The sequence below is a fragment of the Heterocephalus glaber genome, unplaced genomic scaffold (assembly GCF_053883595.1).
Source record: "Heterocephalus glaber isolate CG9 unplaced genomic scaffold, H.glaber_assembly_v1.0 deba00000281, whole genome shotgun sequence".
Classification (NCBI taxonomy): Eukaryota; Metazoa; Chordata; class Mammalia; order Rodentia; family Bathyergidae; genus Heterocephalus; species Heterocephalus glaber.
The window spans coordinates 23,319,278-23,337,616 of NW_028258139.1; the positions used below are offsets into that span (position 1 = coordinate 23,319,278).

Sequence of the window (18,339 nt, forward strand, 5' to 3'; positions counted from 1 at the left end):
ATGTTAAAATTTATATTTCGTTACAATAATGAAAAGCAAGAAACAACAATGACAATAAGCAGCTAAACTCACTTTTCTTTACTAAAACCCACCTACTTTTCCCTTACACTCTTTGGCATGTATGTGCTGTTTTAAGGACACTGTTACTAATTCCAGTTACTAGGTCATTTGGGATGCTGCTTAGCCTCACCCTATTTATTTGATACATTATATATAATATTTTACATCTTTTTATATATTTTCTCCCCTGCACCCAGATCATGATGAATAAAGGAACAGTGGGACTGAAGTTTAGTACTCTCTGTTTGGCTTCCTTGCTGGAGATCACAACTTCTTCTTCCGGCTGGCAAGGGTAAGGTAAGGTTAGGGTAACAAGAGAAACTGTACTGGACAGGACCACACACCCCAAAGGCACCACGCGTGCTCTGGTTTGGTCAATCTGGATAACATAAGTGATCCCAGAACTACTACTTCCTAAGGGACCTTGGATAAGTTTCCTAATTTACACTGGTAAAAATGAACATAATCACTACTTTTTAGGTCTATTGTAACTATTAGATAAAATAATGCACTTAGCACAGGGTCTGGAATATTGTTAAGTGGTCAATAGATGTTAAGCTAGTAGTAGTAAGTGTTTCAAAGGCTAAGAAACAGTAAGAAAACAGCATTAGCCACAATATTTATTCCAAAATATTAAACTCATATAATTACAGTATCAGTGTGGCTAAATGAAATGATGATCCCTAGCAGCACTCTTTATAAGAACACGGCTACGGACCTCAATTCTGACTGTGCCACTCACTAAGTCACTTTACTACTCTACACCTCTGTCTCTTCACCTGGAATATGAAGAACAGCACATTCAGGGCTTTGGCAGAAGTAACAGATAGAAAGCTTGCAGCACAAGAACAAGTACACAAAGAACATGTGCATTACAACCAAGAGACAAAGAGGTTGTACCTTCAACTCAGTAATTTTCCCTGGAAATTGAGTCTATAGAATATTGCATATTTTAGTCCAATTCTCTGTTCTGAAATGTTATAAATGAGTGATTCTCTACTTAGAAGGAGTGGAAAGTATGGTAGGGAAGTGCTTAGAATAAAATGTGATGCTGATGAAAATGTGCCCTGGGTATAAAAACAGAAAACAAGCTGAAATTTAAAAAATGAAAGGGATTGTACTGCAGTGATGGCGAATCTTTGAGAGACAAGTGACCAAACTGCAACCTAAAATGCACTTATTTATCGCAAAGTGCTAACACTGCAATTAAACCTGAACTGAGGTTTTAGTTATGAAAAACAACTCATATGTTAACGTTAACACCTTTTGTCTTACAAGAAAAGCAAATAACATGCATGCCACAGGTTTGCCACCGCTAGGCTATTTACCAGTCTCTTCCATTTATAAGACACAGGGGTTGAAGAAAACAGACTTGATTAATCAAGTTAAAAATATAAAAGATATAGCTGATGAAGAAAAAAATCACAGAAGCAAGCTCTGTGTGGCTCCTCTCTTGGGCCACTTTACTCCAGGGCTGATTTCCACACAAAAGTCAAGGTGAAGTGAGGTGGAAGTTCTTTCTCTGCCGATGCCCTGAGAGTACCACTGTAAGTGAGTGATACAGAAGAGGACGCTAGCAAAGCCAGGAGGCAACTGGACAAGAAAAGGTGTTAGACTTCATCGGGTAAACAGAATGACTCCTAAGACAAAGGGTCCACTATATAACCATGTTTATCCTCAGTGAAAAGGACAAGTACTTAAACATATTCAGCCAAAAATCTACATTGGTCTAGTTGTTTCTATTTTGTTTTTGTGTTATTGCTGTTATAGTAAAAATAAAACTCCTTACCGTATAGTGAGTTCCAATATTTGAGCAAGTCTATCATGAAGCAAATTTGCCTGCAAAAGAGAAAACAAATGTCAAAAAAGGATTTAATATTTTCCAAATATCCAATAACGTAAATGTAATTTAAAGAACAAAGCACAGCTATAACTATTAAGCTAACAGTACAGAATATCTGAGGTTGATCTGCCTCATTCATTGGAATTTAATATAAAGTTTCACCCTTTCTTCTTTCCTAATCTTACTGCTGAAAACAAACTGACAAACATAAAACACAGCAAAATTACTGTAAATTATTGTTAAAAAAGTATACTATTGCATCATGCCTGCCTCGCAAGCCCAAGGTCCTGAGTTTGGTCCCCAGCACAAAAAAAGAAAAGTATACTAACTAGTTTGGAATGTGTCATTTCCATCAGCTTACCTCATATAAAAAATTAGGTTTCACAAATCTATGTCTTCAGAGTTCTCCATTAATGCACTTACAGCTCGGAAGTTACTCATCAATCGGCACAAGAGTTTCCACACTCCACCCCACTCCTGTCACTCTCAGTTCACTTACTTTGGATTCACACTGTGCTGCTATTTCTTCAAAAGGTGCTTTCTGGAATTTCTCTATTACAAGACGTCTCTTTTCCTTTTCTTGTTCTTCCATTACATTGGTATCTACGTAAGTATTTAGAAAGACCCATTAAAAGGAATACAGAATTTCATAAAATCCTAGCAATGACCGTAAGAGCTAACGACTTATAATACAAAAATAAAGGTAATTTTAAAGGGTACTTTTATAAGGAAAAAAGCAAAGGGCATAATAACATTCTTATGGTGTTTCATTTAAATGAGAAAGTACACACTTGTTTAAAAAAATAAAACTCTTAATAGGTAAAGCAACATAGCAAAAGGACCCTTTTCCCCAAGTACCTGTGTTTCTCTTACTAAAGAGAAAATAGTAACTTTCTACAAGTCAAACAACTTTAAGGTCTTTCTTGGAGAATGATTCTTTTATCACTATGACTTTACACATATGAAATACTAAGTATTTGCTCATGAATCTTGACACTGAATGGAGTAACTGAAATACAAATGGGTTACTTGGATCTGTACTGTCTGAATCTTACCACAACTTGGAAAGGAATTTTATCTTCAGCTGACGTCTGATCTGGTTAAGGTTTTGAGATAGTAAAATAACAAATGTTTATCTTTTTGATATCATTGATATAACTGTTTGCTTGCTTAAGAATATAGACATTATGGGCCAGGGATTTAGCCCAGTGGTTCTGTCGCCTGCCTCGCAAGCACAAGGACCTGAGTTCGATCCCCAGTACCAAAGAAAAAAAAAAAAAAAAGAATATAGACATGATAAGAATTTTAAAAGCCTAAATAATTTATTTAAATAAATGATATATTTATATAGAAAACAAAAATATCTTAACTTTTTGCCATGCTCCCTCTATTCTGACATCTAAAAGAGTAACCAGTATAAAAATGAGCTAAAGATGGGCAGAGCTAACAAGTGTACAATATCTCACCTATTGTTTTCTTCAATGCTTCAAACGTGATTTCTTCAGTATTATTAGCCTAGAGAAAAGTGATTTTAGGTAAAACATAATTAAGAAAAGTCAATATAAACAATACCTTCACCTAATTACAAGTCATTTAAGAAATTTGCTGTTTTTTCTTTTCTGTTTTGGTTTGATTTGTGACTACTCCACATATCAAATGCTGTTCGCCCTGCTACTGTAGTACCAATGGCACACTGCAGTGGTTCTGAATGAGTCTGCAGATCCACATTCAACTGGCAGAATCAATATCCCTTCAACAGCTCAGACGCCCTGGAGTCGCAGGACTGTCTGCAGTCACAGGATGCACAACAAGATCTGAGTCTCACAGCACTGTGTTCGTGAGTGAATCATGCTTTCAAATAGTCAAGGCTGAGACTATATACAAATACATTTTCAGCTTACTTAGCAAATAAAAATTAAGTATCCTACATACAGCCTCTGTAATTTTGGCACTCCTATATAGTTTACAAACCAAAAATAAAACAATCTAAGATGTTAAATGTTTAAAAGAATCACTACTTTGAGAAGTGTTCAATGAATATAGTTTATCACCATCTTAAAGTAAGTGTACTCTGGATCTTCTAAGGTCAATCACCAAGTTATTTTCTCTGCACATTAACTTGGGTTCTCAAATATCTCTTACTTTGAGATATTTACAGTACAAAATCTATTAAATAATCAGTAATACTGTTTGTGGAACCAGCACCTTCTTAGAAGGAATAATGTTGCCAGTTACTATAATATCTGAATAAAAATTAAGAAATGATGCATGAGTACTTGCCTGGGACTCTGGTCATCCCTAATTTTAGCTCATGAGCTTCTTTTGCTAAGTCTAAGGCAGCAAGACTAACGAAACCAAAAGACTCCATGTTCTGCACCTTAGCTTCTCTGTAATACAAAGGCTTTAGCTGGAAATCAAGCAGCGAGAGTTCCACTACCTCAGGTTTTCTACTGAGGGCTCACATTTCTAGTTGAAGTCAGATTAAACTTGGGAATCTTCAGTTGCTTTGTTCTAGATATCTGGAGCAGACATACAACATTAGGCTCTGGCTGGTTAATTATTTGTACCTAAAAACAATCTAGAAGTTTAATGAAAATTCCCTGTTCTTATATTTGGCTAAGAATTTCAGATTTTTAAGAAACAACTACAGTGCAAGAGAAAGAAGATGGGAGAAATTAGTAAGCCCACATTCTTGTTACATTAATATTTTCTTCTTAAAGTTTGAATAAGTATTCACCAATTATGTGAAATTCTTTCTATGCTATGAAATTAATTCATTTTAGTCTAGAACAGTGATGGTGAATCTTTTATGAGAAAAGTGCCCAAACACTAACCTAAAACCCACTTACTTATCACAAAATGCCAATAGTGCAATTAAACCTGAATATGGAGGTTTTAGTTTAGAAAAAACAACTCATATATTAACATCTTTTGTCTTAAAAGAAAAACACGCATGCCATAGGTTTGCCACCACTGGTCTAGAAGGTAATTATACTGTCTTCTGATATTTGAACACCTATTTCTAGTATAAAGTAGATTCCACAATGGTGAATAAGTTTGAAATGCAAATGTACTGAAATAAATGTGGTGCTAAATTAAATTATACTTTTCAGATTCTCGGTGTGAAGCATATCTGACTCAGGACTTAGAGAAAACAAAATATCTGAAACATTAATAAATGTATTAATGAATTTTTAATGTAAAGTTTAGGCAAAGAATCGTCCATCTACATTGTTTTCATGCAAATATTTTTAGTTCATTTTATCAAAATAGTCTGCTTTTCCGAAATAGTGGTAGGTATACATTTTTGAAAAAAAATAAAAACAGCAAAAGAAGAATGGAAAAACACCAGTCAATAAAATACATTACACTCTAGATAGAAGTAAGTCCACAAACTAAGCTTTGAATAAATTTTTTCCTTCAAAAGGTAATGGCAGCAAATCCATAATCATTAAAAGAACTCATAAGATACTCTCCTTGTTAGTAAGATGTGTAATTAAAATGGCTGCAAAGAAAAAGATAAATTTAGGGAAGATTCTTTATCTTAAGCTTAAATATGTAAGAAACTTTAAACTAGCCTTAATCTCTAAGTTTCAAAATAAATACAAACTGTCTCTTCCACTACTCTTGATGTTCTACTAGGGATTTCATAATTGATTAATTTTATATAGTTGGGAATTAAATAACATACAACATTAGATAGTTAGCTACCCCCTGATTACAAATAATTTTAATTCCTGAAAACATAAAAATTGTTAGGGATTGGAAGGGGCAGGGAGGAGAAAGGAGGCTGAAAAAGTATGAATTCAATTTCCCTTCTCTTTTCTTGTAGGGATATTCCTTTGGTTATTTATACTGTACCAAGGAGAAAAAATACATCTGTGAAGGCAAACAATTGGTAAAACACCAAAAGAGGATCACTTGATTGGCTGGCATTTTAGGATTCAAAACAGTGGTTACCAGAAATTACTTTACTATTAAAAAATCCTCTGGTGATTTGTGTGAAATAAATGGGAAGAAAGCATTAAATCTATGAAACTTCAAATAGCCAGTCCTGAAAGACTGCATAGTTCACTGATACACTATCCAGAAAAATTTTCCCTTCTAAGTAAGCTTTTGAAGTTTTCTAGAAGCAGTGAGCATTTGGCTTCATATGAGAGTATGTAATTCCATTTGTTTCTGCAATTTATATTTCATAAATAAAAAAAAAAACAGGATCTAAACAGCCCAAACCTTCACTTAGTTCTATTTTACTGCTCCTTTTATTGTAATGAATTACAGTGCAAATTATTATATAACATATAATGTTAATTTGATGAGTCTTTTCAGATAGCAGGAATGAGCTCAGAAAAATATAAGTAAACAGGCTAAATGAGAAAAATTTCCATTAGTAATTTAGTTGTTGGGGGATAATTTAAAGTTGTAGTTTCTCTCATTTGCAAGTGTAGAGGTCACAAATTCATTCTAAACAATGTCCACCCCAAGACAGTGCTCCACCATAAACTCCCAGCAACTTACCACGTCGTCAGAGGGAGCACTATTGGGTAAAATGTCCACCTGAATAGACACGGTGTCCACAATACTTTTCCTCCTAGAAAGACGATCTTCATCTAGAATAAAAAATTTCTCCATTATTAGTTAGAAATGTTATAAACCCTACTTCCATGAGGTTTCAAAAAGTTTCAGAAAATTAGGGCAATTTAACTTTTTGATCTTTCAAAATATATAAGCATATTAAGCAGTGTGCTCTGGAATTTTAAAAAAGATTTACTGTTGTTTGTTTGGGGTTTTTTGGCACTGGACACGAACTTGGGACCTTGCACTTGTGAGGCAGGCAGCAGAACCACTGAGCTAAATCCCCAGCCCAGAAAGTTTTACTTTTAATAAATAATAATTGTACACAATTATAGGGTACAATGTGTTGTCTTAAAACATGTATACTTTATGGAATGATCAAATCAAACTAATTAACGTATCACCTCAAGTATTTATCATGTTTGGGGTGAGAACATTTAAACTTTTTATTTATGTTGAAACAGATATTATTACTATGGCCAGCACACTATGCAATAGAACCCCAGAACTTATTCCTATCGAACTGAAGCTCTACACATGCTGACCAATGTATTTTCTTTGCCTGTCCACTCCTGTTCCTCCCCAAGCCTCTGCTAACTACCATTTTACCCTTTCCTTCTATCACATCAATGTTTTCAGTGAGATCACATGGTATTTCCCTTTCCAGCTTATGTTACTTAATATATTGTCTTACAGATTCACTTATTTTACCACAAATGCCAGAATTTCCTGGCTTTTATTTTTTAAAGGTCTGAATAGCATTTGTTTGAGAATATATACCACATTTTTAAAACCCCTGAATCTGTTGATGGACAGACTGGAGGCTATTGTAATGCTCCAAGGACATGCGGATGCAGACATCTCTGGCCTGGTACATACTCAGAAGTGGGTTAGGCAGATGATATGGTAAGTTTATTTACAGGTTCTTTTGTTTTTAGAAATCATCATTTTCAAACTGACTAATAATTTACAGTTATCACCAATAGTGTTAAACAACAATGTACAACTGTCCCCGTCCCCCCCTTGGGATATCCTCAATACTTGGTACTTTCATCTTTTTTATACTGGCCAAACCAAGAGGTGTGAAGTAATATCTCATTGTGATTTTTATCTGCTTCTCTTTGATGATTAGAGATTTCACATTTTTTTTCACCTAGCTTTTAATCACTAGTATGTCTTCTTCTCAGAAATTTCAGTCCTCTGTCCATTTTAAATTTGGTTATTTGTTATGATAAAGTAGTTTGAGTCTCTTATATTTTTTGGACATGAGGTCCTTATCTAATATAATCTTGGCCATGTTCTCAGAGTTTTAAATTTTGTGAAGCATTAAAAAAAATTGGATGGGGATTGAAAGGTTAACCATTTTTTATTTTTTGAAAAGTGGCATTTTAAGAACACCAACATCAGCAACTATCACCTGACAGCTTAATAAAATGCAAAACAAAAGTAAACATAACACTAAAAGGAAGAAGCATAATCTCAACTGAACACATTTGGTCTAAATTTTTCAAATATTGCCTTCATAGCTCTAATTTTTCTATAAACAATGAAAGCTGTCTACTAACTAGTTGTATAGTGGAATCTGCTGATTCAACCATGAATTTGCTGATTCAATTAATACTTGCTCTACCTTTTCCAATCACTCCCGGCCATTTGTTTTTGCTCTTTTGCTTTTAACCCTACCACTCTGTAAAAACATTCTTGTTCTACCTCAGTGCTCTGCTAACCTACTTTTGCAAACTTGTTGGCGATAATCTGATAAAACTGCTCTGATTTTTCACTATTAAATCTTCTAAAGTCCTGCAATTATAATCTCACCCCCAATCACTCGTCTTTAAAAACATTCAATTCTACAGCTACTCCTACTCCTCTTTCTGGTTAACTATATCACAGAAATTTGAATTTACTGATTAAAATCTCCCTCTGTAATTCTTTTCTACTTCAGCAATCAGTATCCAACAATCTATTAAGTGATTAGAAAGCATGCTGAAGACACAGTACACATTCTCACAGAGCTTACAGTCCACCAGGAAGACGGAAAATCAACAAAATTACATAAATAATATGTGAAGGACAAGTAAGGGATGTTAGAAAAATTCTTGGTAATCAGTTACATTTAAAAAGCTACGTTGCATATTCCAATGCAAAGAACTAGAGGCTTGCTCAACCCTTGCTAGAGCTGAATGAACAACTTAGGAGTGCTATCGTTTTCAGCCTGCAGCACGGAAAGGGTGGAATGCTCAAAAGCATTCAAGGGACCTTCAAGACTAGTGCTCTCTGCCCATTTGGATGCTTATACTAGTCTCTGAAGGGTACTATTCCTTCTCTTCTAGAAACTGTTTGAGCGCTTTTCCTCTCATTATCAAACTCAGAACTACATGGGAGAGAGGACTCTGCAAAGCTAGGGTTTGCAGAGCTTCCGGTGAGGCAGGCGAGAATTGAGAAGAGGTCATAATGATGCCAGGTTGGCTCCTGTTCTCACACACTATCAATTCACCTCCTGGGAAAGTCCAAAGGTCTTCATCAAATCTCAACTTTCGTGAAGCTTACCATTTGTGACAAGCTGGCTTTCCCTTTTTCAAAGCTTTCCAAAGCTTCTTTCTTCTACCTGTCTTCCCATGTCCCAATCTCCCATGATCCATGTTACAGCATTACTTCATTATCTTATAGAATAAAGAATTACCTTTAAGAATAAATTACCTTGTTCTTTTCCATTCTGGTCAATCCTGAGCACTAGGCTTTTAAGCTCTTTCCTCCCATTATCTACCTAAGGAAAAGGAAACTCTAAAGGTATTCTATCCTTTTTGTCTTTAGTCTTCATTCGGAGCAGTTATCCTTCCCGAAAGCTTTAGCAAACTCCACTATGCTGCTGACTTCAAAGTCTTCATTACGTCCTCTTAACTCACACAAACCCTAGCAACGACTCTCAACTGTCTGGAGACTACTTTGCTCAGATGTCCAGCATCAAAGATACTCAACAGAAGTTTGATTTCCAAAACTAGCTACTCTTCCCTGTTTGATCTGTTAATAAAAATTCCATCCTCTACGATTCCAGTTTCAAAACTGCTATGGACCGTTACTGCTGAAATGCACACTTATTTCCTTCCTTCCTTAAACCCAGTCACATCACCCACACCTCCGCAAAACAAAACTAGGCAAATGAAACGCAAGTAAATCCCAGTCTTCCTCTCATTTTTGCACCACACCGGAAACTTAAACAAAATCTGTCTTCTTCTGGTCCCCATACCCCAGTCAAATGCCTGTGGTTTTTTTCTTACCCATTTTTCTACAATCTCTCCACTTCTCTTTATTCTCAGACATCTCTTCAGTACAAGCCACGGTCATTTCTCCTGGGGGTACACTAAATCTTCTAAATGGTCACATCTCCCCCAGTTTGCTAAATTACAACAGTAGTATTTCTAAAATGCGACTCTGATCATGGTATCCTCTAACTAAAATCATCCAATCCTTGCCCACTGCTCAAAGTTCAAATCATTTAGAACTTTATATTCTCTGAACAACTGTTCTTGCCTAACTTATTCCTTCATGTATGTTGTTACTTCCACATGAAACAAAGTTCATTTACGTATGGTATGCTTCCAACCTCACTTAAGGACTTTTTCCCTCTGGAAGATACCTCTGACCCATCGAACCAGGATACACTGTCTCCTAGCTGCTACCTGAGGGCCCTAAACTTAAAACTGCTTGGTCATTTGTCTTTTTAGAGATTTCAAATGGTACAATGAAAGGAATTTCTTTCCTATGTATCTCCAAAAATACTGGTAAGTGTAATCTTGGGAAAGTAAAGAGTTACTACAATCAGCCTCCATGTTTTGTGGTTCAGATAAACCCTGTTGAGAAAGACAGTGTCTTTCAACAGCCCAGTGCAAGCAGAGCCCTGCAGCTGTCTCACTCGTTCCTGCCGCTACTCAACAGCAGGTCTATTGTAAGTTTTCCCCTAGCTACTGGTACTTCAAAATGACCCAGCTGACAGGTGCTGGCATACTTTTCTCACAGTAGTATTTAGTACGTACCTCGACATAACACTTTTAGAAGATATCTAGTACCAGTAGCTCAATACACTTTATTGCAGACCATTATTCTTTCTATAGAACCAGTTATCCATGTGTTTCAATTACTGACCTAGCTGCCCCACTAGATTTTACTCCTTGAGGAGACTACAGTTTAACATCTTTCTATTATCCCCTAATGTCCAACAGTGCCTGATTTATAGTAGATACTCAAAGTGTTTTTTTAAAAAAAAATCAATCTGGATCATTCCAAATTTCTGAAGAATCTTTGAGCTCATGAAAAGCTGTTAGCAAAATGAAATAATCTGTTAAAAGGCACCTAAGTTTAAATCTAGTATGTCATCTAATCAAACTTTTTTTTGGTACTGGGAATCGAACTCGGGACCTTAAGCTTGCGAGGCAGGTGCAGCGCCACTGATCTAAATCCCTGGCCCTTAAACTACTTAATATTGGTCTCATTATCCTTGTGTAAACACAGGAAATGCTACTTTCCTCGCTGAACCGCTCCAAGGATAAAATAAGAAAATGGACTCTAAGCGCTTCTCCCCATGCCTAGCACATGGTACATGATAAACGGCTGTGGCTATTCCAACCGTGACACAACAAACTAAATATATTTTGCCTTTACTTTTGTTATACTGCTCTTAGATCCCTGGAATTTTTTAATGGATACCACAAAAGGAAGTTTAGTAACTGACTGACTCTCCCATAAAATATCACTGTTTCTGCTGACTCCTGCATGATGGCAGTATACAACTGCCATAGACTGGCTCTAAACTACTGTTTATAAATCAAAAATATCTTACTCACACTTAGGGATTTCTAGGCAGTAATCTGTTTAAGTACACTCCAAACCACTGAAATTTTTCCAGTGTATGACACATGGATCAGAAAAAAGACATCTGTTTTATGGATGGGAGGAGTTGAGGAAGAGCAAATCATCTACTGAAGTACCAGAACTTTCATCAAACACTAAGCTAAAGGAACAGGGTAAAAGGAGACAGCAGAACAATGAAAATAAACTATGCCTTTAGGGAAGGTAAAGCAAATAATTCAACTTATAACTAAATAAAATATGCAACCCACTAGCTCCATTAAAAAGGCACGAAGTTATTTTCCTAGAGAGGAGAGGTGAGGAAAGGGCAGGCCACACTACCAGCTGCATTTACCTTTGTACTTGTGCTGGGGTTTACGAGTTTTTTTGCCTGAAGGAAAAAGACCTAAATCCAAATGATAAGAATATAACACTTTCAAAGTCTTTTTAAAAATACTTAAAATTACAAAGCTCTACTTATGTTTTATTCTCAGCATTTTTATTTCCCCAAGGAATTCATGAGGAACAGAATCTTTTATAGTGTGAAATTTGAAAGAAAATGAAAGAGCATTCAGTAACAACTCAGGCTATTGTAACTATCATTGTAAGAAATGTATTTATTTTGAATCCACACTTTAGAAAAGATATTTACGAAGACTACTACTTCTAGTAATTAATCTAGAAAATTATCTAACTGCATCAAATAGTTCCACAGAAGTATCCTCAAGGAAGAACTAGCTCTTCCACCAAATTTAATATTCATGTAATCATCAACTAAAAATGAGATTACAAGAAGCTCTTTGATTTTGATTTTTAAAGTAAAAACCAAATGAAAGATATCATCATGCATTTTGCCTTCAAACACGACAGAGTTAATTCAGGTTAACAGACAGAGCAGAAAGATACATATAGTTTACAAGGGAAAAAGAGCCTAACATGAAGTTTGGAGAGTCAGGCATGGTGTCACACAACTTAATCCCAGCACTCTAGGGGGCTGAGGCAGGAGGTCTGTACATTTTGAGGCCAGCCTGGAACACAGACAGTCTTTGTCTCAAAAAGCAAAACAAAACAAAAATAAAAATAAAAACAAGAAAAAGAACAAGACCAGACCAAACCAAGACAAAACAAAAAGTCTGCAGGTTTCTTTACACAGAAATCTGTACTCTTTTTTTTGTTGTTTTTAAGTTTGTACACTTTGAAATGACTCAGTAATCACAAATCACTTATTAGACAATTCTGTAAGTTACATATAATGTTGTTTAATAAAGATTCACTTTGCTTCTTTGTTTAAAGGATATCAGGCATAACTATACATTAACTGTAAATATATTAAGAACAAAAGTTATATATAAATGTAATATATTAATAACAAACTCCTGAGTACTTGTCTTGCTTATAGTAAAAGAGTTATCTGCTTTAGAGATTTACTAAAGGTTTTCAAAAGCAGTTGAAAAAAAGCTCTGCTATAGTGAGTGTACATACCAAGGACTGATTTTTATTACTAATCACATAAAGAAAAAATACTGAAATATAATCATCAAAGAGCTGTGATTTTCTTCCTCTTACCTGTTACTTGTGGGACATATGGTACCGATAATCTCTCAACACCATAGCCGCTTCCACCTAGTGACTCTGCAATCTTGTTGGTCAGAAAGTACAAATTTTTGTCATGCTTCTCTAAAGATTTTGGAAGCCTGTCAGGTAGATCAAAACAACAATCGTTTAATATTAGCTCCTAAGCAAAAAGAAATGAATTTAAAAAGTTCTGAAGCAAAAACCTTCATATTCTAAATAAAAATTAATCTGAAATTAATAGTGGAACATTATTTAGGTGGCTATCTCAGCTCTTTAAAATGCCATGGTATATGGCTCCATGTATCAACCGTGCTGCTGTCATTCTCCCAGTAATGTTCCGATAGTGAATTCAACCATGTCAACTCTTCTGATATTTGATTAGATGATGAAAACCACCAAATTCAATTTTAATTTTCATGCTAATTAAAAATCTACTGAGAGGAAAAAATAAAACAGCAGTTCACTGACGGTTAATGAAAACATCATTAGCCAGCTAACTGGTGGAAGGCACTTGCCCAAACACACGAGGCTTTGCTTTCCTTTCACAGTGCTCATCTTACCCTATGCTGACACCTTCATTATTAACCTCTTTTGAAAATGCAAAAGTTTGAATCAAGTATTCACACGTTTTTCTATACAGAACAAGGAAGAATGTAAGGTATAGGCCACTGATTTTTCTTAACAGTCTTGGTGCCCTAATTTTATGAGTATTGCTATCTATTATTGAAAATTTTCAAGAAGATATATATGAGGACATTAAAAACATTATAGTTAAGAGATATATCTCCAAACTCAAAAAGAAGCATAAATCTTGTGTTCATTTTTTTTTCCAAAATTGCCTCCATGTATGCATGAGTCTACATTTATAATGGGCAGAAATTTTTATAGAAAGGGAAAAAGTGAGATGAATTAAATGACAGAAACAGAAAGAGATGATCACTTTAAAGTACAAAAAAACTACTCAACAAGAGTTTACTCTTCTTTTTTTTTGGTACTGGGGATCGAACTCAGGTCCTTGCACTTGCAGAGCAGGCGGTGGAGCCACTGAGCTAAAAATTCCCAGCCCAACAATAGTCTACTCTTTTATAACTACTGATTGATTTCTCTTGTCAGCCCTTCCTTAAAATGTTATGAATTAACATACATGCACTTATCTCTGAAAATATGTTCTGGCAGAAAATAAGGAGCTTCTATAGTTCGAATTTCAATAACCTGAAAAATATCCAAAAACAAAACAAAGTAAGAATAAAAACCTCACCTTAGTACTTTGATGTATAAATTTTAAAAAAACTAAAAAACAATCTTTAAACATTTATATGAAATAACATCAGTTTATTTTGGAATTCAAGCTAAGTTTCATGTCCAGACATATGAATTATTTTGTTTTCACATCATTCTAAAACTTCAGCAGATAAAATCGTGACAATCAAATAATATACAGAACAAGAAATGATGTATTACATTTGCTTAAATTTACTATAAAGAAGGACACGTATTTTCTCCAAAGCACTACTTTGGAAGTCCTTGTAGGAGGCACCGCGCTGCCCTTCTGCGGCCTCTGAGCTCGTGCACAAGGTCTGACTCTGCCACCAACCTACGAGCAGCTTACAGGGCGCCCTGCTCTCTCTCGTACTGTCTGCATCTCCTGGGGCAGGCATCAAATACTAACCCAGATGCTCACTTAATGAATGAGTTCTATTTATTAGAACGCACTAAAAACCTACATTTTTGTAAGGACTGACAGATATGCTTTCAATTTCATAAAAGGGACAATTGTCTGACAAATGTTTTTAAAGTTAGCCTTTTTTTGCTAGGTAAGTTAAGAGGTTTTGAAAGACATACTAAATTATGCAACTAAGAGTTATTGTTGAAAAAAGATAAATACTATTGAAAGACAGGCAACAATATTTGAAATCTGCCTCAAATACACTAGGATAAAATAATAGCAACAAAAACAGTATAACTTAAAATTTAGATATTAAGATTCATAATGGCTCAAAGAAAACAAGTAAAGAAGAAATCACTTAAGGTATTATATAAGAAAACTATGTATTCTATTTAATACTACATAAAAATTCTAATAAAGCAGGTATCAAATGAAATACAAAAGTATTCACTATATTTTAGCTGAACCTTCAATTTAAGAATTATCTGACTCTGATACATAATCAAAATTAAAAATAATCATCACTAAAAGAACACTAGTCATTTATACACAAAATTAAAAGTTTTAAGGCTTTCTAAACACATTACCTTGCTAACATGCTGGCAAAATGCAGGCACAGCTATCATCTGACTTACAAAGTTGAGATACGCTGCAACCAGTGCCATGATTCCGCAACGATGGAACATAGGCAAATTATCCTCATTGATAACTGCACTGTCCTTTAATAAAAAATAAACACAACTGACATCAAATTCTTATGTTCCATCAACAGTTTCTCTACAACTACACTGGAAAACTGCAGGTAGTTTGGAATGCCAACAAAAACATCGTCTTATCAGAAATTATTTTTTTTTAAAAATGCTAAAACAATAAATGTTCATCTGTAACAGTTTAATCTTTATAATTAAATATGCCTTTGGCTCAGGAAAGCCTTTCTTGTACATATATTCATACAAAAGGTACAAAATATCTCTCAGACACAGAGAGAAAGCATGTGCATGCAATGGATACTGTCCTTTTGTTATGTCACACACACTTCCAGTTAAACAGTACGTTATACATCTTTATTACTTAATCATTATCTCTTTCACTAGATTGAAAGTATGAGTACTGGAGCTATGTTTAGCTTTTTCATCACAGTACAGCCTTGAATGATATTTTGCACATAGTCATTGCTCATTTGTTAAAAGAATATGACACAATCTTGAATACTTCAGATCTATAACTAGATACTTGTCTAACCAAAATTCATGCCCTTCAATACAGGTAACTACTCTTTAAAATGGTATCTGCTTCATAAAAAGTTTCCTTCCACGAAAAGTTATAAATGCATACCTGTAAAGCAATGGCCAATCGAATGAGATCAATAACTACTTCTTCATTGGCCAGTTCAATAGTTACAAGGGCAAGAGAAGTATAAAGTAGCTCATAGTTTTTCTGAACATTGTCTTCCTCTTTACACCCCAAATATATGTGTCGATATAGCTGCTGCCCGTTCTGAAAAGACAAGAAAAAGATAATTTTGTTTGAAATGTAATAAAGGCAGATTTCACATTGGTATAATCGTCTACAAAGTAGCTATCTTATTTCATGAAATCTTATAACAAAGCAAAATTAAATCTGCTAAGACTCAAACTGTATTTCAATTATTAATATCTTTTGTTTTTGGTACTGAGGCTTGAACTCGGGTCAATTACTAATATCAACAGATATGGTAGTATACAAAATAAGAGTTGAAAAACAAATCCGAAATAAAAACAGCAAGTAAGAAATAGTTCCCATGCACATAATACAAATGCTTTTATTAATAATTTGAAAAAATAAAACAAATTATGGATTGAGGAAAAAAAATAAAATAAATGATACAATTCTGAGATACTCCTGCAATACAGCCTTGACAGTGACAAAGCACATGTTACCGCGGGGAAACGTACACCACTTTCTTGTTTTGGGAACCACCATATACTGTGGGTTAGCTGTCTAGGGAAAGGCATCTGCAGGTGGTACTGTACTCTGGCAGGCAGTTCCCAGTAAGAATTTGAAGCTTGTTTATAGGAAGAGGTTACAGAAACTCCCCAGCAATTACACAAGGTCCTCCCTGGCCAGACCAAAATGTGTTAATAAAGGACATAAAAGCCTTTTGTATCTAAAGCATTCCTGGTATAGGAATGAGAGCCAACAGAAATAGAGGGTGTTCCCATCTCCAATCGCCAGGTAGTTGTGTTAATCAGCTCTACCTGGGCGTGGGTTCTGAGCTCTGACTATACAAGAGACTCTCTGGGAAGGGAAGGGGGCCGCACGCTCCTGCCCCTCCCTGATACTATATGACTAGCCAGTGGCCAAGCGTTAGTGTTTCTACAGTACAACAACTGCCAGGTGACTGTGGTGCGGCCAGTGTTAAGAAGGCCAGAGGCCACTCACTGCTGCATGGAGGGACTGGCTCCAGGTCTGCTGCTCAGCAGGTTCATCTGACTGATCACTCCAGGAAACGGGGCTGATCAACAACCATGGACTCTTGTGGAGCCCTGTGTTTGTGGTAATCGTGCATCTGCTCTGTTTCCTGTTCTCCAGGTGTGACAGTGACTGACTGGCCAAGTCAAACGGTGGCACAGTGTTTACGGAGCCCTTCTTTGGCTCCAGATAGGAAGCTCTGCACTCCTACGCCACTCCTTTCTGTTACTTTTGAAGTTGGTATTAGACATGTACCTTTCTGAATACATAGTTTGCCTTTCTCTGAAATGGTTCTATACTTGAATGGGAAAGAAGAATCTTATGTATTAGACCGTCTCAAACCCTAATAAAATGCATGAATCCTATAGTTCTTACAGTATGAACACACCTTAAAGCTTTGCTTAGACACATCTGAGTTCAGGCTTCAGGTCTCTTAACAAATTCAAGTTTATTTTTAAAAATTTCCTACTACATACTTACCTTATTAGATACAGATAAAATTTTGTGATATTTACTATAAAAATATAGTATAAGCAGGTGTAATGGCTTCACAAATTGGTTTGGCATTATCTAGTGAATTTGAAGAATGCATAGCCTATTATTCAGAATTCCTCTCACATAAGCAGAGAAATAGGAATTATAATAGTATAATACCTATAGAAGCATGTTTACAGCAGCATTATTTTTAATATCCCAACTGAAAACAATTCAAATACTGCCAACAAACACAGATAACTTACGGTATATTCATACCACGGGTACTACTGAAGCTACACACATGGATGAAATGTATCAAAATAGAGCTGAATGAAAAAAAAGCATGAAAATATACAATGCAACAATCTTTCACACAAATAAAAAAAAGGAAAAAAAATACTGTTTAATATTAACTACTGTCAGAGCAGTAATTACTTGTGGAGAAAGGATGGAGTCTGTAAGATGCCTTTGGTTAAACTGTTGTTCACTTTAAAATAATAATGTCTCTATATTTTACATTTCATGATAAAATTCTTTTCCCCCTACATGAACAGGAGCTCTTTCACAAAGTGAGGAACTATATGGTGAGCCGGTGGCAGAGTCTGTGGGAGCAGCTACTTTATCTGGAGCATCAGCTTCATTAGCTAACAGAGGAAGAGACACCTCTCAATGTAAACTGCAAGGGCCTGCCCAGGAACATTTTCTAAACAGATTCACTACCGCAGATGTCTCGGAAACATTCCTATGGACTAGTGTTGGGCGAGACAGTAATGTGAGACCCAGCCGCCTGAGCACAATGCAGTGTCCAAGATAAATGCAAGACCTACTTTCAGGGGCAATCCACTTT

The 18,339-nt window shown here is 35.4% G+C and overlaps 1 protein-coding gene across 5 annotated transcripts in view; it reads right to left on the reverse strand.

Moving 5' to 3' along the window:
- Efr3a (EFR3 homolog A) overlaps positions 1 to 18,339 on the reverse strand; it is an 88,815-nt gene that overhangs the window by 3,188 nt on the left and 67,288 nt on the right. For 4 of the 5 annotated variants that reach the window (XM_004837935.3, XM_021251926.2, XM_021251942.2 and 1 more), the window contains exons 15-22: positions 15,900 to 16,061; positions 15,152 to 15,283; positions 14,043 to 14,110; positions 12,890 to 13,017; positions 6,422 to 6,513; positions 3,370 to 3,418; positions 2,403 to 2,506; positions 1,850 to 1,899 (exon numbers count right to left, since the gene is read on the reverse strand). In XM_004837935.3, coding sequence (XP_004837992.1) covers positions 1,850 to 1,899; positions 2,403 to 2,506; positions 3,370 to 3,418; positions 6,422 to 6,513; positions 12,890 to 13,017; positions 14,043 to 14,110; positions 15,152 to 15,283; positions 15,900 to 16,061 — 785 coding nt within the window. Of the gene's footprint in view, positions 1 to 1,849; positions 1,900 to 2,402; positions 2,507 to 3,369; positions 3,419 to 4,183; positions 5,409 to 6,421; positions 6,514 to 12,889; positions 13,018 to 14,042; positions 14,111 to 15,151; positions 15,284 to 15,899; positions 16,062 to 18,339 lie in introns of those variants that run through there. The other variant, XR_015441390.1, reaches the window with a different exon arrangement.